At 45.1% G+C, this 25,317-nt stretch overlaps 2 protein-coding genes across 4 annotated transcripts; both read right to left on the reverse strand.

Moving 5' to 3' along the window:
• Positions 1–493: 493 nt before the first annotated feature.
• Positions 494–8,430, reverse strand: strc1 (stereocilin 1). The gene is made up of 19 exons (XM_053866199.1): positions 8,254–8,430; positions 8,001–8,183; positions 7,451–7,489; positions 7,199–7,369; positions 6,986–7,126; positions 6,062–6,138; positions 5,848–5,983; positions 5,316–5,404; positions 5,094–5,229; positions 4,831–5,027; positions 4,590–4,680; positions 3,489–3,660; positions 3,243–3,418; positions 2,438–2,593; positions 1,883–2,025; positions 1,662–1,810; positions 1,148–1,245; positions 914–1,067; positions 494–603 (listed from the first exon to the last, which is right to left on the reverse strand). Exons 1-19 carry the CDS (start codon positions 8,428–8,430, stop codon positions 494–496), a joined length of 2,595 nt encoding a protein of 864 aa, XP_053722174.1.
• Positions 8,431–18,209: 9,779 nt separating this feature from the next.
• On the reverse strand, positions 18,210–25,016 carry ctdspl2b (CTD (carboxy-terminal domain, RNA polymerase II, polypeptide A) small phosphatase like 2b). Of its 3 annotated transcripts, none has more exons than XM_053865072.1 (13): positions 24,842–25,016; positions 21,913–22,103; positions 21,445–21,571; positions 21,221–21,370; positions 20,891–21,139; positions 20,714–20,810; positions 20,446–20,557; positions 20,281–20,367; positions 20,028–20,090; positions 19,867–19,946; positions 19,623–19,749; positions 19,290–19,385; positions 18,210–19,213 (listed from the first exon to the last, which is right to left on the reverse strand). In XM_053865072.1, the coding sequence occupies exons 2-13, from the start codon at positions 22,078–22,080 to the stop codon at positions 19,148–19,150; spliced, it is 1,422 nt and encodes a 473-aa protein (XP_053721047.1). In that variant the 5' UTR covers positions 22,081–22,103; positions 24,842–25,016; the 3' UTR covers positions 18,210–19,147. The 3 variants fall into 3 exon arrangements, with proteins under 3 accessions (XP_053721047.1, XP_053721048.1, XP_053721046.1); XM_053865073.1 differs by having other exon boundaries at positions 21,445–21,565; positions 24,837–25,016; XM_053865071.1 differs by having other exon boundaries at positions 24,837–25,016.
• Positions 25,017–25,317: the final 301 nt, after the last annotated feature.

Raw genomic sequence — 25,317 nt, forward strand, 5'->3', positions numbered from 1 at the left:
CAAGTGATGGGAGAAAAGGAATACAAACTGATTTCTCATGACTGAAAAGGGGAATTTATGTTTCAAAGAACAGGGTATTCTCTATTACAGAACTCCAAGGCAATTCATCAACTGAAATGAATGTGTAACACATTGAAATGGAATCACACTCTGCTGTATGCACAACATGAGATCAAATGACGTTTAACACATGATGTTATCTAATATAGATAACTTGAAAAATCTCACATATTCTCTCAACTCACAATAAACTTTCATTGTGTTTCTGGATTTGTAACAAGCAGAAAAGTCAAGTACTATATATCACACACAACAAGGAAAAAAAAATCTTTGGTTTTGCTCAGTGCTGAATAAAATAAATAACAACAACTTAAATTACACATCAGATCAATAAAGCATGGTCATCGCTGTTAGAAGTGCTTCATTTACAGTCACAGTATTGCACGCGTGAAAGCGACTGGTCGGAGGAGAGCGGAGTTCTAATCCGGTGAGGTCACAATCCCGGGTGTGCCGGACTATTATAGGGCTTCACCATCAGCAGAGTCAGCAAGCACAGAATCACACACAGCAGGCTGGGGCTCAACGCCACACCAAGAGACCTCCCTGAAAGAGACAGAAGCATTCAAGACACAGTTGAGCAAAACAAAGATTCTCATTATCAATAACTATCGCAGTGTTTGTCTCAGTGTGAAACTGAACTCTAAAACCCATACAGCCTTTTAACAGTTCAACTTTGTTGGTTATCGATCCAAGTTATGGAGACCTTTTTTGTTAGTTGTTTGGGGGAAAATCTAATTTTTGGATGAAAATAAGTATATAATTCTTGTCATTGTCATCGACGTTAGAGGATATCAAAAGACGTACATTAAAAACAAACACTGTTTTAGGTACAGAAATTAAAACACAAACAGACGACCTCTCAAGTCTACATGCCGGTCCTCCCAGGGTGTCAGCACCATGGCAAGAGCTGTCTTCTGCACCTCTGACAGGGCGGCGAACTGGTTGTCTGTGACCACTGCCGCCTGCTCGTAGGAGAACATGCTGATCTGCGTCTGGTCAAACACCACCTTCACATCAGAGGAGGAGTCAGGAGAGAGTCTTAATTCCATCTCTGAATCTAATTTTGACCATGTGTTCCTCTACTTACGGCAAACTTCTCCGGGGGTATCATGGAGATAGCCAGTGGTGTCAGTCCTTCAATTTGGTCCCGCACCAAGGCGGACATGGACATATCTGGGAGTCCGGCTGCCGCATGGGATAGAAAACCGAGGTCAGGCTTGTTGTTGTAGGACCACCCCGACATTCTGAAATGTCCATCCCAAAAAGCCCACACAAATGTGGATGGTGTCCTCAGGAATAAGAATGAGCTGCGTGCCGTGTGTGGTTCTTTATCAGAGGGCAGGAGCAAAGTGCGGCTTCATGGGAATGTTCTGGCTTAGAGGAGGCCCAGGCCCAGATGTCCTTGAAAATGCTGGCCCAGTTGAGCTAGAGGAGGTTTCAGGGGAGAGGGATGTCTGGGCTTCTCTACTTAGACTGCGTCACTAGTGTCAGTGGGAGAAATCTTATTGCTCTGACATTGAGGTGGAGAAACAAAAGGTGTGTGTGGATGTGTGCCATGGGGAAACTTACAGTAATACTTTCAACTGGAATCAGAAGCCTACCTGCCAGCACTCCTATCTCGATGAAGACATCAGAGCCCCAGGAACTGACTGGCCCAAAAGCCAGGCTGTGGGTCAGCAGGCCAACAAGCGCTTCCAGCTGCTCCTCGGAGCAGGCCAGCCTCAGCTGACCCAGCCACTGCACCGCCTTACTACAACCACGAGGAGGCGCCACAGATGGTCAGCGTCATCAGCGCACGCCAACGTGTCAGTGAGCGGCTCACCTGAATTCCACCGCGTTGAAGGAGATCAGCTCGGCCGTCTCCGCGCCGCACACGATGTATCCCATGGCAACCAGCAAGCTGGAGTCAAACTGGGTCGGGCTCTGGTCCAAGGAGTTTGAAATGATCGTGAAGAGCGAAGAGAGCTGGATTTGATAGGAAATATGAGGAAGCACATTGTTATGAAATCTCTTGACAATTCAAAAGAAACGTGAGAGATTATTTTCTAAAGTTGAAGTCACATGACCTTGCTCATACCGATTGACTGATCACGCCCATCATTACAGCATACATGAACCTGCCTCTTCTTTTTCCTGACACGTCCTCTGTCTCTCCTCGCCATGAGTCCAAACAATCTTAGCCTCCCTAACTGTCTCCAAACCACATGAGCTTTAGTCATTTTTCTTCTCATCTTTCCCAGTCATTCCCAAATAAATCCTGAGCATCTTCAACTCTGACACTTCTAACTGTTCTTCTTGGAAAAAAACAGTGTCACTAATATTGAGTCTTAGATGAGGACAAATAAATATGCGAGCGTAGTGTGAGGCAACTAAACACCTGTCTCTTGTCGAGGGAGCTGATGGCGCCCAAAGAGGCGATGCTCCTGCGCTCCGTCAGTTTCAGACTCCTCATTTCCTCGGCGGACATTTCCACTGCCAATCCGCCCAGCTGAGAGATCAGGGACTGGGAGAAGGAGGAAACAGGGCCGAAGAGCTACCGACCCAACAGAATGGAACAAACAAACATATTCAGGCAACAGACAAATAATGGAGAAGATTCTGACAAATTCGAATTTTAGTTGAACCTAAAGTTATTAGGGACAAAATGACTATGTTTGAGAATCATCTTCAAAAACTACAGTGCCAATTTTGTGGTGGGATACAGTTTGTTTTTTATATTTTTTTAACAACCAAAAGTAGTGACTTTTGCTGATACTTATTTAAATTAGACTCGCTTTGTCTTTATGTATTGAAAACTTCATATACATAGTTTTCTGATACCCTTAAATCTACAATGAAAATTTATGGGAAAATATTTTTCTCTTGTCTCAAAAATATTGTCTCTTTTGTGTTTATTTTTCTGGGTCATTATTCTTATTATTATTAGTGATAGTAGTAGTTATAATAATAATAATAATAATAATAATCATAACAACAACAACAACAATTATAATAATAATTATATATTTTTTTACATTCAATAAATGATGGCTACCATTTATAGCACTTTTCAGGAACCAGACGTCTCCATCATCGCATTACCATACAGAACCATTATTTGTGAGTCACATTAACTGGCACAAAAAAACACTCACAGTCTGAATTCTAGAGCATTTCCCCACCAGAAAGATGAGTCATCTTACTTCTTTGACTTTACTGAAAATCTGGCTGCGTTGATACGATGCAAGAAACGGGTCCTGACCCATCAGCTCCAGAGAGGTGTAGAAGTCCGACGGGGACATGCTGATCAAACTGCCAGACGGCCAAGCGGACGGAGCGGTGGTGCGAAGGATCTGACTGGTCGGAACCATCGGAGGAGCTGGACGCAGGCCATGATCCACTGTATTATCCTCATGCTTTCTTACTAGTCGGTGTCACTTTTGACTCACGTAAAAACGGATTAATTCTGAGGAAGCCCAGGAAATACTGGAGCACGTAGTGCTGCTTCTCAGCGAAGCGCCTTCTGTCGTTGTCGTCTAAACAGTGTCTGCCAACATCTCCACGCTCCCACTGACGCTGGCTCATGAACAGCCTCTCCACACGGGCCACGGTCATCAGATCCTGTGAGACGACACACGCGTCAACACGCCAGCGTTTGAACTTAACAGGAACCGTGGCACCTGATCCTGACACCTTCAGGTGAACTGACACCTGCGGGATTTATTTACAGCCCCAGTGAACAAAACCTGGAGCAAGCTCACGTAACAATCTGAACCCCTCACTGTGTGTTTCTGTACGGAGATGACGGAAGAGCTCCTGTAGCCATGTTTGGGTCGGTACAAGAACAAGTGACACCTGGGACAGTTCAGATGGTGCTTTTGGAGAGCTGTAATTTGGATAATGCTCCTTTTAAACACTTGAAACAATGAAGCCAGAAGCAGCTACTTCAGCAAATGTGAAATTCATGATTCAGTCTGTGAACTTTTTAGGAAGTGAAAATACAACTTCATGCATGGAACCCAACATGTCTTGTCTATTAGTAATTATGAAAAAAGAGGCTTAATACAATTGGTTGTAAATGTCAGCCAAAAAAACGCAATGATTCTTTTATATACCTTTTATATATTTTACATATTTTTTTGTGCTATGTACTTAGGAAGTTTTATATAAGTTTATATATATATATATATATATATATATATATATATATATATATATATGAAATAAGAAAAAATATTGAATGCTAATTATGATTATAGAAAACTATATAAGTAGTAAATTACTCCTAAAAAAATAAAAATGAATTGGATTTAACAGTTGGATTCAGTTGCACTTTTTAAATGTAAAAACAAAAAATAATATTTGATGTGTCAACTCGAGTTATTCACCATGACAAGATCAAAAACCAAACATGGTGGCCAAAGGAAGTCCTCAAGACCAGGTTGTAAGTTAAGTTAAGTTAAGACAAGACATTTCTTCAGTGGAATGACTGACTCCAGTGATGGCTCAGTTCCACTGGTGTGAGTGGATAATGCTCTGAAGTTACTCACCGACGAAATCTCCTGCAGCCTGTCCTCTGGCAGGAAGAAGAGGAACCTGCCCACCTGAGTCAGTGTGGTGGAGTTCCACTTCTGGACTAATCTAAGAGAAGATAACAGACGATATTACGTTTTTTTTTTCAATATAGCATCCATTTGAGTGGAGAAACAACAGAGAGTGGGGAACTTTCACACACACTATAGTTGAGAATGTTGGGTGAATATTGAGAGAATGGTAGGTAAACTGCTTCACCCAAAGGTTGAACCCTCCTGCAGGATCCGAGCGATTATGTCCATCTTGTTGGTGGTGTAGCACAGCTGCTGCAGTGAGTCCAGATTGTTGATGAAGAATTCCCGGTCCAAATGGATGAAGACCTCGTCCACCACAAACGTGGCCATGATCCCCAGAGACAGGAACTCCTCCTTGGTGAACACTCCAGTGTACATGCCCTGCGCCAAAGAGGAACTGTAACGTCTGTCTGGTGTTTCCTTCTCGACCGTGGAGACTGTACTGACCATCCTCTGGACCATCTTGTCCACCAAGAGCTCCTTTTTGGTTTTGGACTGGATCATAAACTGAAGTGGAAACTCCAGAATCATCCTTCGAAATGTGTCCATCATCTCATGAGTGAACTTTTTGATGGTGCTCACGCTGCGACGAAACATACAAGAACAACTCCTCATTCAGCATTCAATATTCAAGCTGTCTTCAGATTGTTCATATTTTTACAAACTTACGGCATGGAGAGCGCAATCTCTGCTCCCAGGTCTTCCAGAAGCTCCGAGAAGAACTCAAACTGATAGAGCTCCTCAATGATGCATTTTTTCTGAAAGTAGGAAAATATTTTTGAATATAGTGTACTGCATAAATTACTCTATTATTATTATTATTGTAAAAACAAGTGCAGGGGTTTGAAGAATTTACACAAAATGTAATGATTGACCGATCAGTGATTTAATTTTTTTAAATACATTTTATTTTTGGCAAATCTTTAAAATATTATATTATATTATATTATATTATATTATATTATATTATATTATATTATATTATATTATATTATATTATATTATATTATATTATATTATATTATATTATATTACATTAAAGACATGGGTAAAACACAATGAACACTGAAGAAACAGAAAACAATTGAGATGATATGATTTTAATGTAAAGAATTAAATAATAATAATACATTCTACTTCTTTGTTTCCTTTCAGTAAAGGCTAATATGTCAAATGAGAAAAACAGGTATATGGATTTTACCAGGGATGTGTGCAGAGGACGGGGCTGCTGCCGGAGAAATGCCAAAACTCTCCTCGTGGCTGAGAGTGACGGATCGGCCCTCAGTGTCTCCTGCAGGACCTTGCAGCTCACCCCCTGTCCCAATGTCCCTAGACTCCTAAATAGAACAGAGAAACCTGTCAGCAAGCAGCTTTTATTTACTGTTCTGAAAAGTATTTGCTTAAATTGCACATACAGTATATCCACTTTTTGGCTTGGCTCTGTCCTTGAAAGACTCTGTCCCATTTCCAACTGCTTGAAAATGGCTTTCGCCTGAAGAAGAAGGCAGGACAGATGATATTACTGATGTCACGCGTTTGAATTGCTCATAAAATCAGTCTGCACCATTTCTGACTGCTTGAATTTTAAAATATTAGTTCATGCCTGGTTGAAATTACACTTGCCTCCCCGGGTCAATCCCATTGCACTTGTAATAGTAGCAGCAGTCGAGGTATTAGTGAAAATAGAAAGAGTATTTGTTGTAGTATTTCTGGTTGTCGTGGCTGTTGTAGTTATAGAGTGGCGGTAGAGTTTGTGACAGCCTTAAAATTCTCAAAATATCATCAATCCTAAATATTATTATTGTACAAAACTATAATCTTGTCCGTTTCAGTATGTCAGTTCTCAACGTTGTCGGTATCAAAGTCAACAAATAACAGAATATGTGTTCATAACTGAGCCAAAATAGACCATCACATCATCATATTAATATTTTGTAATCTTGCCATTAGCTCATAGTAGACGGTGCCTTGACCTAAGACATGCTTCAGGCAGTTCCATCACATCTGGACCCTTGAGATAATAAGCTGCCATCACAACAGCGCATAAATAATAAGAAAAACCCATGGCCATTCTCTGCTACCATTAGATTTAAATGATTTAAGAAAATATATTTAATGATGAACAATATGATTTTGGCATGTTGCTCTCTTGACAGATACAAATAAAACTTCAGGGGAGTTCAATAAATATAAATATGGCAACTACCTTTAACAATATCTAAACTCTCTTTATTAAACATGATCATTTTTCTGATCTTCATATAGCAGACGTCAAAGGTCCTCAGTACATCAGGAGATGATTCAGAACATTTCAGGGAGCTCAGTAGTTTGAGTGGCACCTGCTGAGTGTTCCAGGGTTCAGCACTTGCGGCAGCGATGTCGGTGACCAGCAGCGGAATTCTCGAAGACACACTGAGCAGCGGTGTGCAATCGAGCAGAAGCTCAACATCGTCCAACCAGCTGACCACCTCTGGAAAACCCTGAGGAGAAGAGAAAGGGAAACAAGTGAGACGACCTCAGGCATGTTGAAAGCCACTGAACCAGTCTCTCACCCATAGCTTCGTCGTGATAGCGTTCGCTTGTGGGTGGTAGGAGCACAGCTCATGCTGAGCAATGTCCGGCAGCGACGACAGCAGCCAGTCTGCCGTCAGAGTCAGCAACGACTCTGTCTTCACGCCCACCACCAGCGTGCCCAGCTCCCGCAACCGCCCCACTCCGTTCAGCTGGAGGGACGATGGTGACAGGAGACAAATATTGCCATGCAAATGCAGCTAAGAAATTGCTACTGTATGGACATTACTCACTGAATAGAGGGAGGACAACTTCTCTGTGATGACATAAGCCTGCAAAAGGAAACAGATGTAGATGTTTAAAACTAAACATTTCACTTGTATTATGAGATATTTCTAGCAGGGCATTATTAAAAACGTTCATGTTTCGTAAAATATGTAATTGTCTCAGTGATTCTCAGGGGACCGGCTCTGTTATAGGGCGAATAAAGGTGTTATACTTAATGTCAAATACTTTCTAGAGAGTTTTTCATGTCTGAAGTTAAGGGAGTTTGCGACTGAGGAGGAAAACAGGACTTGGACATGCATGATGAAACAACAGCTGCGCTGCGAGGTAAAAGTAAGAGTAGACGGATCAGCGACTGCAGCAAGGATCTTCTATTAAAGTGTCCCACCTCAGAGGTCAGGGTTCTGAAGTCTGCCTGTCAGCTGTTCCTCAGACCTGACAGCTGCCGCCCCAGCAAAACCACCACAAGTGGAGCCTTGTTCGCTGGCTTCACCAAACTATACTGGCACCGACTTCAGGTTTCTCAGTGTTCTTCATCAACTCAGCTCTTCTTTTTACCTGCGCCGGGCTGAAGCTGACGGTACGGAGAGCATGGAGAGCGGAGTTGATCTGAGAAGCCGTCAAGTCTTCCAGGGCAGGAAGGCCTAGTGATGGGAGAAGGTGAGCGATCTCGGACAATCGCTCAGGACTGAGCAGGGACGGGACCTTCAGCTGATCGTCGTTCAGTAATACATTAGAAGTCTGTTCAAAGAAAAGCAGTGACGGCATGAATCACAGAGAACGAAGAACCTCAGTGTTTCGGCGGTCTCACCAGAGAGCTCGGCAGACTGTTCCCGTCTCGTGTGCAGTTCATGAGAATAGCTGAGATGACCGGGAAGGACTCGGTTCCTCGGTAGGCCTCCAGGTCCTGAGGGTCTGCCAGACATGTGAGTTCACCAAGTCTGAAATGAGGCAGCGAATCAACAGACATCCGGAGGATCCCTTTCATACTTGAGCCACAGATTCAAGACATTCAAGCATGGTTTTCGTTCTGGTCAGATAACCACTGAAGGTTTCCGGTCATTTCTCTTACAGTTCAGACATATTTTATGGATGTGAATTCTGTAGGACGGAGCCCAGCAGCATGGGGTACTGATGGTAGCTCTGTGAGGTAGGGATGAGCGATAACTTATCCTAAATGATATACCGCCAAACACAATCTCTACGATGACAATTCTGTGTCTCACGATAAATACGATAAACGTTTGACAGCCGACACCGGCATGTAACTGTTGTGGAGAGTGTGGTGGACTTTGGTTCATGATCGTTGTTTAACTTATTTTTAATACAGGGAACCTTCGATAATGACACAGGTCGACTCTGAGTCTCTGGATTCGTGTTTATTTTATGAGATGGAGAGGTCCTCATAGGTTCTCTGATGCGATTGTCAACACATGCAGGTCTCCCACTGCGCTGGCGCTTTGGTAAAACGCTGTGGTGAAAATGGTTGGATGTTGGACGGAGCTCCGCTCCGATATTGGCGGCGGCGTTGTCTTCGGCTTCCCCGATTAGGGTTCACAGATCAGGGACACACTCTCACAGGCAGCGCTAATACTAGGACCCGGCATCAGTTAGGGACCATCAACAAATTATTACAAAGTATTAGCGAAATCTTCAGTGAGGCAATGAAAAACAACCATTTATGAGAGAGAACTGCGAAAACGTTTTTCATCACAGAAGACTGACACTTTGTATAATGAGAATTGGAGAATAGAATATGACTAAATGATCATTTCTTCACATGATTTCTAAAATTTCTTCAATAGCATCTAGGAAACGTGACCAGACTGGTCCATAGTCATCCAAGTCATCTGTTAAGAGGCATGAGATACAGCAGACAGACGGCTCAATTTAACCCCTAAATAAATGACCGGGTTCTACCAGAGACTTGAAACATAAATTGTCCAACACATGGAATAGAATGAAAACATATTTATCATGATAATTACTGTTATTGCAGAAATTACATTTATTGCAATAACTTTTTTTGTCCATATCGCCCATCCCTACTGTGAGGTAAAGACCTTTGATTCTTTGGCTTAGGAAGAAACTAAGCCAAGTGAGCTTCTCAACATCTGAGATCATGTGCTCAGCAGAAAAAGTCGAGACTCTCCTGTCCACATTGAGGGGAGACCCTTCCCCTGGAGGAGGAGTTCAAGTATCTGAGGCGTGAGGGGAGGATGAAACCTGAGATCAATGGTCCTTATCGGTTCTGATCAATGGGCTGTTGGCACATCAGGTTTAGGAAAGGCAACTGCTGTGGTCTCTGACCTGGTGAAGTCCTCAGCCGTCAGGTTCCTGTATGCAGCGACGATGCTTTGAGCAATGAATTCCTGCTGCAGCGCCGTCAGCATGTTACGCTGCAACACCTCCAGCCCGTCCAAGAGCTGAGGGAAACCCAGGAGATTACTTACACAGCCAACAATCCCATGTGTTCACTAGCTAGACACCCTGACAGTCATTAAATCAGAGAAGCATCCTCAAACCCCCAGGTCACTCGCCTAATCCACTCTGAGCATATTGGCTGGACATGGGCCAGATAACAATAGAGTTGTGTTGCGACCATCGGAGCGATCGTGTTTCACAGCCGGGTGTCAGAGCTCCGAGCTGTTACCTGAGCAGGTGAGAGGTGCTGGAAGTTGTGGAAGGGCAGGTAGGCGATCATGTTGCCAGTGTCCCTGATGAGTGACTGATGACCCTCTGTGATGTCAGAGAGCGGCATAACTTTGCTGTACCACAGGCCAAAGGCCCGGCGCTGCTCCAGAGACAGCTGTCCCAAGTTCTGGTTGATGGTCTCCCTCCTTGAAAAAAAATTGGTTCTGTATGAAAGGTTTACACAAACACTGAAGTTTTGCTATAAAGTCATGAAATAAGCAGAGTAGAGGAAAACATCACTGACAGAAACTGGTCTTTAGACACTGGCAAATCACATCTATTTCGCTCCTCACATACAGATCTACATTACAACACTGGCAGCACTTGAAAAGATACTTACACCACATCAACAATGTTGGGCAGCAAAGGCAGAGCACTAATGTCAGCAGGACTGGCAATCTCCAGCAAAGGAGTCAGCTCAGCAAACAGACTCCCATCCTTCACCACGTGGGTCTGGAACAGCACCGACACCATGGTGGAAAGGTAGGATTCGGGCAACTAGCAACAAGAAGAACAGAGAGAACGTTTCAACCCGCAGCGATGGGACACAGTGGAGCCGACTGACAGTGCTCGTGTTGCACTGAGACTCCCAGCTCACCTGCAGTGAGTCCTTATTTCGGCTGTAATACTGTAGGATCAGCCTCATGGTGCTGATGTGAGAGTCACTGAGGACTTGTTGGAGACTGCTGAGTGGGATCCTGAAATACTCCTGTTGGAGGGAATTCTCCATGAAGCTTGTCTCAAACATGTCAAACATGTCTTTTTCATTGTCACCTTGATGATGGGGGAATCATCGGCGGCCGCTATCAAGCTGGTTAGAACTCTCTGCCAGAGAAACAAAACAGAATGAGACTTTCACTGCAGCCGAACGAAATGATGGCGACGTGTATTTGCAACAAATACAATGCGATCAACCTTAAAAGAAAATAGTATCGCAGACTTTTTCATCTTCTGTTAACCCTTTCATGGGACACGCTACACTTGACTCTTATTTATTAAAGACCACACTGTAGTAACCCCATGTAGTTGTTATTGATTATTATACTCTTTCAGTGTGGTTGAGAATCTATTAGACGCGAACAGTGGGAAGTCTTACCCCGAAACACTGCAGCAGGACTCTCTTCCTGTCAAAGTGGCTCTCTCCCTCCAGGTATTGGTGGACGGACTCCAACACTCTCCGATGAATGCTCTCAGTGATATGCAGCGTGATGTTCTGAACCCTCTCGACCGCCAACAGGAGCACCACGGAGGTGCTGACCGCCTGGTCCAGCACTGTAGCCACACCGGGCGCCAGCCGGTCTCCCACCCTGGACCACAGGCCATCAACCCAGCAGCGGATGATCTTCACAAGGGCCAGGTTTTCATCCGCCCCAGGTGCACAGATGGTGTCCATGTCAGCCGAGCAGGTCAAGTTCAGGTGCTTCACCAGCGCGAGCAGAGGGCAGGCACTGGACTCTGAGGTTTTGTTGGTGGTGGTGTAGTTGGCGTAGCTGGCACACATGCTGCTCACCCACATGCTGGAGGGCTCGCTGACCAACAGAGAAAGAAGCCTCTTGTTTGAACAGATCGAGGCCATGAAATGAACCTGGTCACGTTCCCAGCAGAGAGTGAGCAGCACCACGTCCGGCGGCGAGATACTCCAGCTGGCATACTGGCACTGCTCGGCCGGGTCGAACACTGAAGGTCCGCCTCCTTCAGACCCGCCTCCCTCAATGGGGACTCCCTCGGTTGTGTGGTTGGCACAGTGCTGAATCAACCAGGTGTTGTCCTGGTTGGCCAGCAGGTTCTGGAGGACGGTATCATTGGCACAGACGTTTATGGTGAAGTTTTTTGGGTCCACCTCAGCACAGAGAGCGAGCACCGTCATGTCCACGATGATGGGGTGGGTCCACTCCGAGTACCTGCACACCTGCTGATCAAAAAAATAAGTCACACCACTACACAGGGGGTTGGCTAGAGAAAAATACTCCCCACCAAAAAAACACTCACCTGCAGTATTTCATCAATGTCCTTCACATCTTTGCACGCCATTTCCAGCCATTTATTCAGTGGGTTTAGTAAAAGCTTTTCATATACGACGGCCTGGCAGCAGACGTTCTTCTGAAAGGCCTTCTGGTCCTGCTGCCAGCACAGTGCCACCACAGAATCATCCACTTCCCTCCCTCCCCAGGTGTGGTAGTCGCACCACTCTCCTATGATGAAGGGCTGCGGACTGTCAGTGGGCTGAAAGATTGTCTCGCTTTTGCAATGCTCAGCGAGCCAGATGTTCTCCTGGTTCAGGAGCAGCACGTTCAAGAAGGTGAGGTTGAAGCACACCACTTCTGTAAACCTGATGGAGTCGTAGCGGATGCAGTGTATCAACATGTCAGTGGTGACCTTCATTCCGTCTCGCCACTCGGAGTAGTTGCAGGACATCAACTCAAGATCCAGGGTCGCTGTGGGCGAGGGTGGCAAAGTGGTGCAGTTTGGCATGAACGGCAGGTTCTCCTGGTTGGAGAAGACCAGCATGAAGAACCCGGTGTGCTGGCAGATGAGCGCCTTAAGTCGGGGGCCATCCAGGGCCAAGCAGAAGTCCAACAAGATCGAAGCCACCTTCTCAGTGGGCCTTTCCATCCACTTCTCATAGGCACAGAACTCTGTTACCAGGTGCTGTGGGTCGGTAGTCGAATTGCCACAGTAGCTATACAACCAGCTGTTGGCCTGGTCCAGCAGTAGCTTCCTCATGAGCTCAGCGTTCTGACACACCTGAGTCACAAATCCCTCGCGTTGGTTGTCGCTGCACAATGACACCAGAACCGGGTCAGCGCTGTTTTCCATCCAGTCGTTGTAGTTGCAGGCCAGCTGACTGAGGTTGGAGGCCTCTCTGGCTCGTCTTCTCGCAGCAGAACGTGCCATCATGACTGGGGGCCCGACCACCGGAACAAAGGCAATGTTTCCAGAGCAGTTGGACGACTTGCTCACGAGTGGAGACACCAGAGCCTGGATGACATGGCACAGGTTGCTCCACACCTTCTCCACCTGCGAGGGGTTGAGTGTGGCCAGGGCCCGGCACAAGGACACTATGGAGGGGGCTGCCGCAGGACCACTCACGTCCTTAGAACATAGCGTGTCGTTGAACTGAGTTAGATTTTTTCGGTCACACTGGAGCAAGTCGTAGTGGTTGTCACTGTCGCTGATGTCTGACATGCTGCGCTGCGTGGACGCTCCCAGAGGATTCTGGCACTCTGGACCTGGATATGGGCACAGGTCCTGATCCGGAGCCAGCACGGTGTCAAACAGGAGGACCATGAGAGATCTACCAAAGGACCAATTGATGTTGTTGTTGATTCCCCTGAAGAAAGAAATGTCACTCATCAGTCATGAAGATCGAAATGACAAACCAAACCACCAGTAATAAAATTAAGAATCTAGTTCAAGCCTATCATGAGTCGGCCTTTTGGATCTCAGTTTTCATTTTTTGGTGGCAAATTCTAGGCGTCATGAAATCGACATGAACTGTGGGCAATGCAGTTTTCATTGGGTGAGAATTCATGGCACCTAGAAGTGGCTGCCGTTATTACACTTCCTCAGTCCTTCCCCAACAAACAGACAGCTGGTCTTTGTTTGCACGACAAAAACCACCACTTCACAGAGGCACTTAAACTATTGGCTAACTATTGAGAAAACTGGAACACCAACGAAATGTTCTCAGAAATCAATTCAGGACTTTGCTGAAAGCCAGATCCCACAAAGACGCTCACATGACCTCCATGGCGACGGCAAATATACATGTTAGTGAGATCTTTACTAGGAGCTCACGACTTGTTATATTTTATTTGTCTTATTTGTCTCACTGAGTTGATCTATCATCATAACAAGACAATGCTCTTGACCACACATGCTTGGTAATCTGCTCCAACTCATGGACCAGGGGCCAAATCTGACCCACCATTTCCTTTCCTGAGTTGTAAAACCATATGGTTGGTTCAAAATACAATTCCATACTGACTTAAAGTGCACTGAAAACCAGATCCCTCCCAGCACTCCCCAACATTGTGAGCCTCCAAGATCACATTCAAGCTTCCATCTAAATCATAAATACTGAAAATGAATCCAGAAACCAAAAAGACTGAGAATGGTGGATGTTCATCCTCCAAAAATTAAAGGGAAGACAGATATTGGAATCTGTTTAGATTCAGTTCAGATCATTCTTGTAAAAGAATGACTCGAGGTTATAGAACTCAAGTAGATATTACCTCAGCTGATAACTGATCTGTAGGCATGAAGTGGAATCATATCGAGTCTCCCCTTCAGTAGTGGAACAACTCAAAGACCCTTGAATACTAAATACGCTACTGCTTATAGTACAATATTTTCAGTCTTTTCTTTTGGCCTGTGTTACTTAGCTGAGTATCTGAGTCAGATGATGTAATATCATCTTTTTCCTCATATCTGTTTTTGTCTTTGAAAGTTGTTTTCAAAACCTACCACTGCATCTGACATACCGATTAGGAGTAAAATATCATGAAGATTGTTTATGAATTGAGACTTTTGATCAACTGCAAGTAAGGTGAGATATCAAAAGATAGTTACCACATTATGAGTTGCTTGAGATCTCCTGCAAAAGTCAGAATATATTGGTTAACACTCAGTGTGGTTCCCATGGTGTTGTTAGTCCAGACTACCTTGCTCACAGGTCTCTTCTCCATCCAGGGAGGGGATTTTAACTCCAAACTGTAGAGCTAATTTGACATAATTCATTGGTACTTGCAGCAGTGAGGCCGTGAGCTCCAGCATAGAAGCAACCATCGTATCCACAGCGCTGCTCATGATGGTCAACAGGTTCCCCGAGGGAACTGGAGAGCTGGAGAGAAGCTCCATTATTTTCTGAGGAAATATCGTCCCCATACCTCCTGCCTTGCGGTGGCCTTCCAGGAAGCTGCTGGATTCTTGTGCCACGACCGAACAAGTCTGAGTCCTGAGTCCAGTCATGAAGGTCAGCAGAGGTTTGACCAGCTCCAGAGAGACCACCTTTGTAAATTCTGCTTCGATTCCACAGTCCTGCCTCCCAGACAAGACACAAACTGCTGTTTTGGGCAGGTCTTCGAAGAACCTCTCTCCCAGCAGAGGTTGGAAGACAGCGTAGACATTATTCAGGACATCATAGTACGAGTTCAAGGTGAAACCCTCCGCGGACGGGGAAGCGCTGCGAGCGCTTTGACCCGAAAGGGAGTGAATCTGTCTGATGACTGTCTGGATGTTCTCCTTCAGAGTGTTGGCCCGGTCAGGAGGAGACTCGGCTCTTCTTTCTATCACTCTCGGTGGCGAACCGACGGGCTTGACTTCCCCGATCATCCCTGCGGAGGAGAGATGAGAAGATGAACGCCACCAACCCCAACCCTACACTGCCTCTGTCATTTAGCTAGGAATACAGGACAAGAGCTCTAGAATCATTCTTAATGTACCACTGAACGTGTTTGTTTATTTGCTCTTTGAAATTTTTACGACTCTAACAGAGTTTATATAGACAGCTGTTTTTCTTTCTCTGTCAACCTTTCAGTCGTGTGTCTTTAAGAGTGTGTGACTTTCATATTTGTTATGCTTGAAGTTGGAGTATGAATGGTAATATTGAATGTATGTAGGAGTAAAAATGTATTTGTGCCAGCTACACGATTTCGTGTTTTGTGTGCTGCTATAAATATATAGGTATGTTTGTCTTTTTGTATATTTAAATTAGGGTTTCTGGGGGAGATTGTTGATTTTTGTGTTTAACTATTATTATTATTTATTATTTTCCGCATTGTTGATGCGCAGTTCTCAGAGTGGGTTTTGTGTCTTCATCTATGTGTGGTTTATTTTATTTTATTTTTTATCATAATTGTATCTTTTCGCGTACTGACGCTTCTTGTCTTTTTTATTAGGTGCGTAGCACATTTTTCTAAGCCTTTCGTGCGAGTTGTGAACATGACTTGTGATTTTTCAAGGTGTATTTGGTGTTTGAAGTTGAAATTTGAGTTTGTAGCACAAATGCAATGCAGCTATAGGTCAACAAACAGGACGTTGCAAATTGGAAATGTTTCTCAGTAATGTAATACTTGTCAATATTCAATGGATTCAATAGAACTCAAACAGCCTTGAAGCGAAGTTGTGTTCTCACCACAGAGGATGAAGACCACGGATGTCGTCCACATATTGAGAATCCACATTAGAATCCAACCCAAAGGTGGGACGCAGACGTCCTGCGCTCATTCAGTGGTCCGGAGGTGGTCTGGGAGTCCTGGCTCAGTGAAGGTTCTCATCCTCGTCAAGCCGATCCACCAGGTCAGCGCGAGCACGAGCGAGTGCGGCGGTCGCTCCGACGTACGGCTGCAACTCTACACCGCCTCCCCGCGTGCTGCCGCGTAACGGAGGACGGAGGCAGAGAGGGAAAAAGGAGGTGCGAAACCAGGGTTGTGGAGCCCAGAAGGGATTTCTGCCGCGAGTCACCAGCGCGCTGAATAATGAATGTGATGATTAACTCGGAAACCTGAGAGAGCTGCCGGGAGGACTCACATCTGCCCAGAATACTACACCAGCCACGCAGCGTGGAGAGACACTGGCTCATTCATGTCGGGGACAGTCCCTCTCACAGGAGCTCAGCCAACTCCAGAAACGCGTGTCGCTAGCTACAGCATCGCTTCATTCATTCTGAAACATCGTTGCTTTTTCAAGAGAAGTCGCGTTAATGGAGAGAACTATACTCACATGCCCGACTAAAGCAGTATCGCCCTCGCATTGGTGCCACCGATTCTGAAGTGTGGTGTGCCTCAAGGGTCGATGTTGGGCCATTTCTGGCTTTCTCCATTCCTTCCTTTCTCCATCTTATTTTGGCATGCGTCTCATTTGAGGTACCTTCCTTCTCTTAAGATGTTGGCGTTCACATCAACACCTTGAGAGAAAACTGTGTTTCCACGATAGAAAAGACTCAGTCACTTGTTTTATCTTTAAAACTTTGTTTCAGAAATTCAATGTAACTGTATGTACACTTTACAATAGCATACAGCCTTTCGGCCAACAAAAGATGTTTTAAAACTTTTTTTTAAATACATCTTCAGCACAAATAACAAATTTTGCAAGTAAAATGGCTTAACAGATTAAAAAAAGTCATTAACAAGATTGCTCCGTAGAAAAGCAAACCGTTGTTCTCTACATGCTAACTCGAACAGTTCAGTGACGTTGCGCTAAACTAAACATACAGATATTTGTAAGAAAAACAAAACACTCCATCTGATGTAAAGTTAAAATCTTCATTAATACATTTAAAAAGTAGAATATGACATGCCTCTTTTGAAATAAAAATAATCTTCCTTACTTTAAGGATTTTTTTAAAACATGAAGCTGCACTTGGTGTACAACAGTTAACTGGTAATGCACATTAAAAAAAAAACCTAAAACGGAGCCGGATTCAACGCACCATACACACACACACACCGCAGTTTTCCATCTGAAACACGCCTAGACTGAGACTCCAAGTGAAACCTGCATTAGGAAGATGGCGGCAGCGGTGATGAAGATGATGATGAGCTCAGTATTTGTTCACGCGCTAAAAGACACAGCTTGACAAATGTTTCTCCCATGTGTTGTGGAGTGAAAGCAACGAGCAAAAAGGGGCGACGCTTCACCTCCATGCACATTTTACATTCAAAGTCTGGACCAGTCACCAGATGAGTGAATTTCTTTGTGTCCGCCAAAGTCAACTCACAGTGACACACATACTGGTCGGTTTCATCCAACCGTTTGTGTTGGGTTTTCTCATCGGAACACATTAAGGAGTTTTAGAATTTAGGATATCTACACATTGCTGAGACTGATTGTCGCATTCCATCCATGAAGAGAAACTAGATGATGCCACTCAAAACACACAAACCCAAAATGCACTTTAAATGTTCATAAATTCACTCATCTTTTAGAAAAGGTCTCTCAGGTACATCGAGTAAGCACTTGTAAAAAACACTGACTGTCAGGCGAAAGTCAAACCGTTTTGTAAAGGAGAGGAGGGAGAAAACAACATTCATGGTTAGCCACTCTTAAAGAAACAACTTTAAGTGTGATGGAAAACGAAGGGGAAAAAAAAAAAAGAAATGTGGTCATGTGTGTTGCTGGTGCCAGAGACAGCTGGTACAGAGTCGGGTCAGACTGGACTTCAGCAGAAGAGTGCTACATAACGGTCGAGATGGTTTTCATCAGGTGCCCTGACAAGGCCAGAATACTTGACTCCTGGAGAAGAGAGAGGAACAATACTGCTTACAGACGGATGGCAACTCACACGGCATCTTCACCAGAGACCAGCGTTGTTGCGAACTACAACACAAAATGCCCACTAGCTGTTTGTAACGCCTCTGTTTTAGTGTCTCATAACAAGTCGACAAACATTGGTTAAAAACCTTGATGGAAAACTTTTATCAACACCATCCACAACAGAAACACAAAAATAGAAATAACACCACTTTGACCAGTAGAAAACAGCAAACCGCAATAGAAACTTGACTCCACTGCAGTGGAATGCATACGATGTTGAAGAGGCTACACATTTTGCCAATCGAATGAGTCCGTGTCTATCCCGAGCTAGCTGGTCGTTCCCGCTGAAACTGGTGTAGCCAGAGTTGTCGTGGGTGAGAAACTTGAGCACCAGCGGTTTTGTTTGTGTTCAGAGTCTTAAATTCTTCCCCAAAACTGGAGTTCAGTCATTCCCAAGTTCAGCACCGTGACCTTAGCGTATAGTTGGACACCAACTGTTGCACGACTAGAGAGCCAGTCGCGAAAATGGTGAAGGAGTCAATCCATCTGCAAGTGGAAACTTCAAAAAAAAAAAAAAAAAAAAAAAAACTCCAGCCAGCATTTGTCTCTGAAAAAAATGCAACACAAGTTTAAAAAAAAAAAAAAAGGCTAAAATCTTAACTGTCATGGCAAAGTTGTCGTTCGTAATCCAAAGGTCGCTTTCGTTCTAGCGTGATGTTTCAAGTCTTTGCTGGGCCAAGTGAAAGGCAGCCGAGTTAATCCGGAGGCAGCATGTCGTGGAGTCGAAACCTCTCCCGGACGTGCGGCCGCACATCCTCGTTCTGAGCCACACACACAGAAGAAACCATGACATTTACGTAAAGCGCTCGCACTTCATTCAGGCACGACGGCTCTCACCATCTCAACCAGTTTCTCCAGGAAGGGCACCAGCTTCAGCAGCTCGTTGTCGTTCTTGTCCATGAACCAGCTCTCGATGGGAATGCCGTTGGACAACTGGCCAGACAAAATGCAAACAAGTATTAGATTCAACCAATAAAAAGTTGAAACTAACTGGGTTCAGGGGTGAGATCCGAGTCAACCCGCTCCACTCATAGCCAGACAAGGTGAAATCCAGGAGTGACTACCATCATATAGCAGATGACACTGGCTTGTGATATTTCCGACCCCACCAGGAGCCTAACAGCTTATAATAGTAGTTAAAATGAGGCGATGACATTCGGCTGTGTTCACCTGATATGCAAAGGCTTGTGGTGAATTGTCGATGATGATGGTCTTTGACAGGTCTCTCCCCAAAATGTTGAGATCCTTGATGTAGTTTCCCTGGACGCAGACACAGTGCTCACGGAACAACCGGTGTCTGCAGTTACAGGTGGGGTCGAAGGAGGGGGACAAAAAGTTAAAATCAGAGTGCAGGATGCAGGCGATCGGTAATTCAAACCTCCACAGACACGTGTCTCCTATGCTACATGCATACCTTACTAGCTGCTTTTTAGGGTCCAAGATGTTCAGCAGCTTGTCAGCATACACTTTTTTAGAGGCGGTAAAAAGGATGATCTAGAGAAGAGGCGTTAGAAAAAGAGGGGACATTTAATTCGACAAAATTAATGTGTTAAAATATAATGAAACACGATCCACCTCATAGATCTGAGACATCCGTTCCAGAAACTCTCTGAAGAACGGCCTCAAGCGCACATAAACCTGAAGACGGAAAACACAGCGTGATGCATCAAATATATTAAGAAAACATTGTTTTTGTATTATATATTTATATTATTTAGTTACAAACAAAATTTCCCTTGGGATTAATACAGTTTTTCTGAGGCTGAACTTCTGTTATTGACTTGGAGGAATAGAGACCTCTGGTGGTCACATGGCAAAACGCACCTACCTGATAAATGACATCTTGAAACAATACAGGGAAGGTAAGTGCTGCATCTTCAAGCTCATTTAAGCTGCAGTGGACCAACGTCTCGTCCTGCAATAAAATTACAGTTTAAGGGACCCGTTTCACAGTGATAACTTTTTCCCCCCAATTTGTGTGTTGTTAACTGACCAGGTCAAGCACCAAAGAGAATTCAGGCGTGCTGCGTGTCTTCAGCGGCAACGCAGGCTTCCTAGTGAGCTGCTCTTCGGTCAGGGGGGGAACGTGTTTGATAAAAAAGTACCTGCAGAAATAGTGCTTGATGAAGGTCATAACGCTTTTGTCATAGGTTTCCTCAGACCTAAGAGCCTGGGCATCTGCAGAAGACACCTCTTAACATGTCTATATCTACTGTGATGGAATCAAAATTCAGAGGGAAATGAATATCATGATAACTCACGGGTCAAAAACCTCCCAGTCTTCCTCATAGGTGGCTTCAGCTGGGACTGCAACCGGAGGAGAGTCCACATACGTCATTTCCGGACTGGAGCCTGGAGCTGTGAGAAGAGGAAAAAAAAAGTTTCATCGGTTTCATTGTGATAAAGGTCATAAAAATGCCAATGTCCAGTTCATGTACCGGTGAGAGGCGGGAGATCATTATCAGCACCAAGGTCTCCATCCTCCGTCGGCGTGGAGAGGTCTGGGATGTGAGCAGGGCGCAGAGGTGGTAGATGTGCTACACTGGAGTAGAAGTTTGTGGCGGCACACAAGTCCTGCGTGGATGTGGCTGTGCTGGCTGCCGTTTCCACAGTTTGTTCCATCTCGAGCTGCTTGACTATTTCTTCCGCCTCCAACGCCTGGTCCGGGGAGTCTGAGCCAGAGGAGGCTGAGGACCAAGACGCAATTGATCCACATCAATTCAAAACTTTCCATCAAAACTCAAGCCTGACCGGCAGTTTCAGCTCACCATTTTTATTTGGCGAGAAGAAGTTAAAAACAGGGGAGAAGATGGTCCCGAGGAGCGTGGTTCTGGGAGGGCTAGTGGGCACTTCAACTGGTGTGGTCTCCTCCAGACCACCATTCGGGGTCTCCTTACTCCTGTCGTGATTGGTGGCTTCTGCATGGAATCATCAAGGAGGGTTACAGAAATAAAGAAGGGCCGAAAAGAGGCGTTTCAGCAGCGGAACTCACGTCCATTGACTGAGCCTCTCCTGCCAACCCTGCGGGGGTTGTTTGTATTAGGCGGTGTGGAGGTGATCAGGTTGTTGTCCACATCACAGTGGAGACGCGTCTTCTTGGCTGGGCTTTCTGGCTGCACCTTCCCAAGAAAACACAGGTCAAACAGATGAATCAAAAACACCTGTTTGATGTTTCAAAAACAAAAAAAAAAGAAAAGAAACCAGATTGTTTTTTTTTTATTTTTGTAAACTATTCTTTCATAACTACCTACTGTCCTTGTACAACTCAGTGAGCCAGAGTCTAAATTTAGAACTGGGCCCATGTTCTCAAACAAGCTGCTGAATTCCACCAGACATTTCAAGAGAAACATGACACCCCGCTCTGAGGAACGCAGCATTCGACTTGGACACCCGAAGGACACTGTCCAGCTTCACCACCAGTTAGCTCCTGTTGTACGGAAAGACCCTCAAGAACGGTTACCTTGACGGCATTTCCTCTGATAAACTTTTTGATGGTGGAGAACAGGCTCCTCCCGCCGCTGTTTGGCGTGTCCTCTTCCACCTCTGAATGCCTCCTCTTTGTCCTGGATGGACGAGTCGCCAGTGCAGGGATCGGCTGCTGAGACGCCTTGCGCATTCTCAGCCTCATTGTATTAGCAGTCACATGAAAAGCTGCAGAAGGGAGGGGAAAAAAAAATAAAATGACTTAAGAGGGTACGAACACACAAAACGCCACTGATCCCGAATGGTTCAACCGCAAGACCCGAGCAGAAGACCGGTGCATTCTGCTGACATCTGGATGTGTTCAAGACCCCACTTCACTTACATCACAGTGCAATCGCTGCAGCCAACATTCAAAGAAAATATCTCAGAAGACGCCTTTCGGATTGAGGCTGTTTTCATGAGGCAGCGCTCCTGTAGTTAAATCATCCAGCGTGTTGAAGCAAGGAACAAAGAAAGAGCTTTACTTACAAATAAAAAGCGCGGCACTGTCGGGAGGTATGACGGGGAAAATCTACAACTAAACACCAAGCGCAAATTGACAGGCAAACATGCCAGCCTCCTCCGTTTATGTAACAGCAGCTGGCTCGAAATGTGTCTGGACATATCCTCCACTTGTCAGGGACCTAAAACAAAGAATAATACTTTTCCAGTGCTCACTGAACACCTCACATCCTGTAGCGTCTTTCACCACATCTGCTTTATATTTTCTCCTGACTGTATCCAAGAGCTCTCCAGAGCTGCGTGTGTTTCCAGCACACTCCAAAACAAGGACATCGGAGGAGACATATTTCAGCGCAATCATCCTCTTTAATAATCCAAAAGACTGAGTAACGTAAAGGGTGTACACATCTGGACTGAAAGAGCCATGCAGTTTGTCTGCTTCGCCCAAGCGCTGCTGACAGGGAAAAAACACAACAGCAACACCATTTAAAATAACCAGTGAATAACCCACACGCTGAACTGTTGCCGTTTCACCAATGAGACAGTAAGTTATATTTACTGTGTCGTCGCACCCAGAATACTCACAGTGTTAGCGTGATGGCGGTAGTACTAGATTTGACGCAAGCTCCGTGTTTGGAGTGAACCCAGATGACCCAGCTGAGTTTGTACACACCCATACAGGGGTGACTCTGCCAGTCGGCGAGCATGGATGTTTTAATGGCTTCTTTCGTGGATGGTGGAATATTGGGTTCAATATTCAAAAATCTCCACAAAGTCCCATTGAAATTATGAGTGGAAAAAAAGACCTCCAAAATGTCCAATTGAACATGCAAATCTTCCATGTAGCAATGTGTATTTTTGCTCAGTCAACATACAACATGTTCATGTCAAAATATTACATGAAGAAAGTCCCACTCCCTCCAAAGAGTTCCATTCAACCAACACTGTGCATTTATACATCCAACATGTTTTGAAAATTCACAGAACTTTCCTCGGCTAAATAGTAGTTGCGGCATTACGCTTGTGTATTTTGTTCACTTGGAGAAGTAAATAAAAACATGTTTGTCTACATTAAGTTCCCAATGAGGAGCCAACCTTCCATGAAAAGTATGTTTATTACTGTAAATTCACATAAACGTTTTCCATTTTTGAAAATGCATGATACATCCCTAGTATATGCCCTCAACAAGAAACATGGCAAACTACCCAGTAAACTCATATTGTCACAACATGGAATTGACTGTTACTTGACGTATTGGACCCAGACGGTACTTGATATAGTGCTTCAATTGCATCCCAGCACTGAACACATTGGAGATGCTGACAAAACAGATCGTTCAACAGTGCTGTTTGACAGCTCTCTGCTCATTGATTCTTTATGAAATCCCTAAAGTCATGCGCGTCGCTCTCCTGGTGTCGACGGGAATTCGCCTGTTTCGGAGCTCGCTGCGAGTCACTGAGCGGGAAATAGGAACATGCGTTGAAACAGACTGGGGCGGCGAGCTAAGCAGAGTTAGCATGGTAACAGCTCCCCGCACGAAGGCCACGTTTCAAATCGCCATCAAAACCACCAAAAACACCATCGACGTACAGACTTGAACACTGTCTTCGTGTTGACTTTGTCTGCCGGTCCTGCACGAATTCGTGGATCGGTGACTCGGCTGCTACAGCAGGCTCATTCCAACTGACTCGGACCTCAACAACGGCTTTCAGCCGTTACTAAACGCTCCAAAATAATGTTCAGAAACAACCAAATAACATTAAACACGAGTCGTTCGCGCAAACAACAACAAAAAAAGACCGTGTCAGAGAGCGGTTAGCATTAGCCGCCAGCGTCTGACAACCACTAGCGCGTCTTTCTCGGTGGAAAACTGATGAGAACTCACAGCGTGATGATAGTGTCGGAGATAAGCGTCAGTGAACCAGGCAACTCCAGCCTTTTCTTACCTCCACAGTTATCATACAGTGGCTGATTAAATCCGGGCACAGTGAGCAGTGATTCGGCTGGTATCTCAATGGCAGCTGTGCATACGTGTTTATTACTTCGCATGTGATATTCATGCAACACCACACGTGCAGTTTTTCCACAGGATTTTAAAATAATATGCATTATTTGCCGCAATAGCAGTTAGCAGAGGCTACAGCTAACGCACTGCGAACGTGACAAACACGCGTGAATTTCCATTTCAAACGTGTTTGTTTGCGCGGGATCGTCCGTCCGAGTCCGTTAGAAAGGTCGGCGATTGTCACGATACATATAACATTCGTTGACAGAAAGTGCGTCTTGGTTTAGCCTCGGTTGGCAGTTAGCTTAGCATGTTAGCATGGGTCCAACCTCGCCTTCTTGGAAAGCAGCTCGGGGCTAACAGATGTGCAGGCAGCGAAGGAAAACATTGATCCAGCCGAAAGCCCGCGTTACATAAACCGCACAACGATACCCGGCTCCGCTGCACAACTTACCTCACCGTGATCGAGAAGCTCCGGCCAGCGAGCGATCAACCTCGACAAGGCATCGCGTCAGCAGCAGCTGCGGTTGTTTCAGACTTTGATGTGCGAGAGCCAGCGATTCAAAGGCCGCCTTGAAAATGACACACTGTTGTGTTACCAGTCGCCATTTCCCGCCTCCGCTCGCTCTCTCCGAGGCAGATACCCGTATGGGACACAGACACACCCCCTCAGCGCTCGCGCACAGCGGCCAGCCGGGTCCAGAGAGGCTCGGAATTTATTGTTCCGGCCCGGTAACAGGGCCGTGTTACAGTGACTCACAAGTCATGTTGCATTGTCGTTCAATCTGTTCCCGAACTCCAGTGAATTGATAAGAAGATCGACTGTTTATTTTAATCCACACTGTGTCTGACTTTTAACACTTTCTCCAATACTCAACGCCTGGATTTATTTTGACACAACTCTGCAGCTCACATAGTTTAGGGAGCGACAGGTC

The sequence above is a fragment of the Synchiropus splendidus genome, chromosome 5 (assembly GCF_027744825.2).
Source record: "Synchiropus splendidus isolate RoL2022-P1 chromosome 5, RoL_Sspl_1.0, whole genome shotgun sequence".
Lineage (NCBI taxonomy): Eukaryota > Metazoa > Chordata > Actinopteri > Syngnathiformes > Callionymidae > Synchiropus > Synchiropus splendidus.

Excerpts from the sequence above, each read along its gene's own strand:
- strc1 (XM_053866199.1), bottom strand. The coding sequence starts at position 8,430 with ATGAAAGGGATCCTCCGGATGTCTGTTGATTCGCTGCCTCATTTCAGA. Across the intron at positions 2,594-3,242 it reads TTTTCAGTAAAGTCAAAGAA|CTCTTCGGCCCTGTTTCCTC; the intron begins GTAAGATGACTC and ends TTGGGTCGGTAG. Across the intron at positions 1,811-1,882 it reads TTCAACGCGGTGGAATTCAG|TAAGGCGGTGCAGTGGCTGG; the intron begins GTGAGCCGCTCA and ends TCGTGGTTGTAG.
- ctdspl2b (XM_053865072.1), bottom strand. The coding sequence starts at position 22,080 with ATGAGGCTGAGAATGCGCAAGGCGTCTCAGCAGCCGATCCCTGCACTG. Across the intron at positions 21,371-21,444 it reads GAGAGGCTCAGTCAATGGAC|AAGCCACCAATCACGACAGG; the intron begins GTGAGTTCCGCT and ends GATTCCATGCAG. Across the intron at positions 19,750-19,866 it reads CCTAAAAAGCAGCTAGTAAG|ACACCGGTTGTTCCGTGAGC; the intron begins GTATGCATGTAG and ends CTGTAACTGCAG.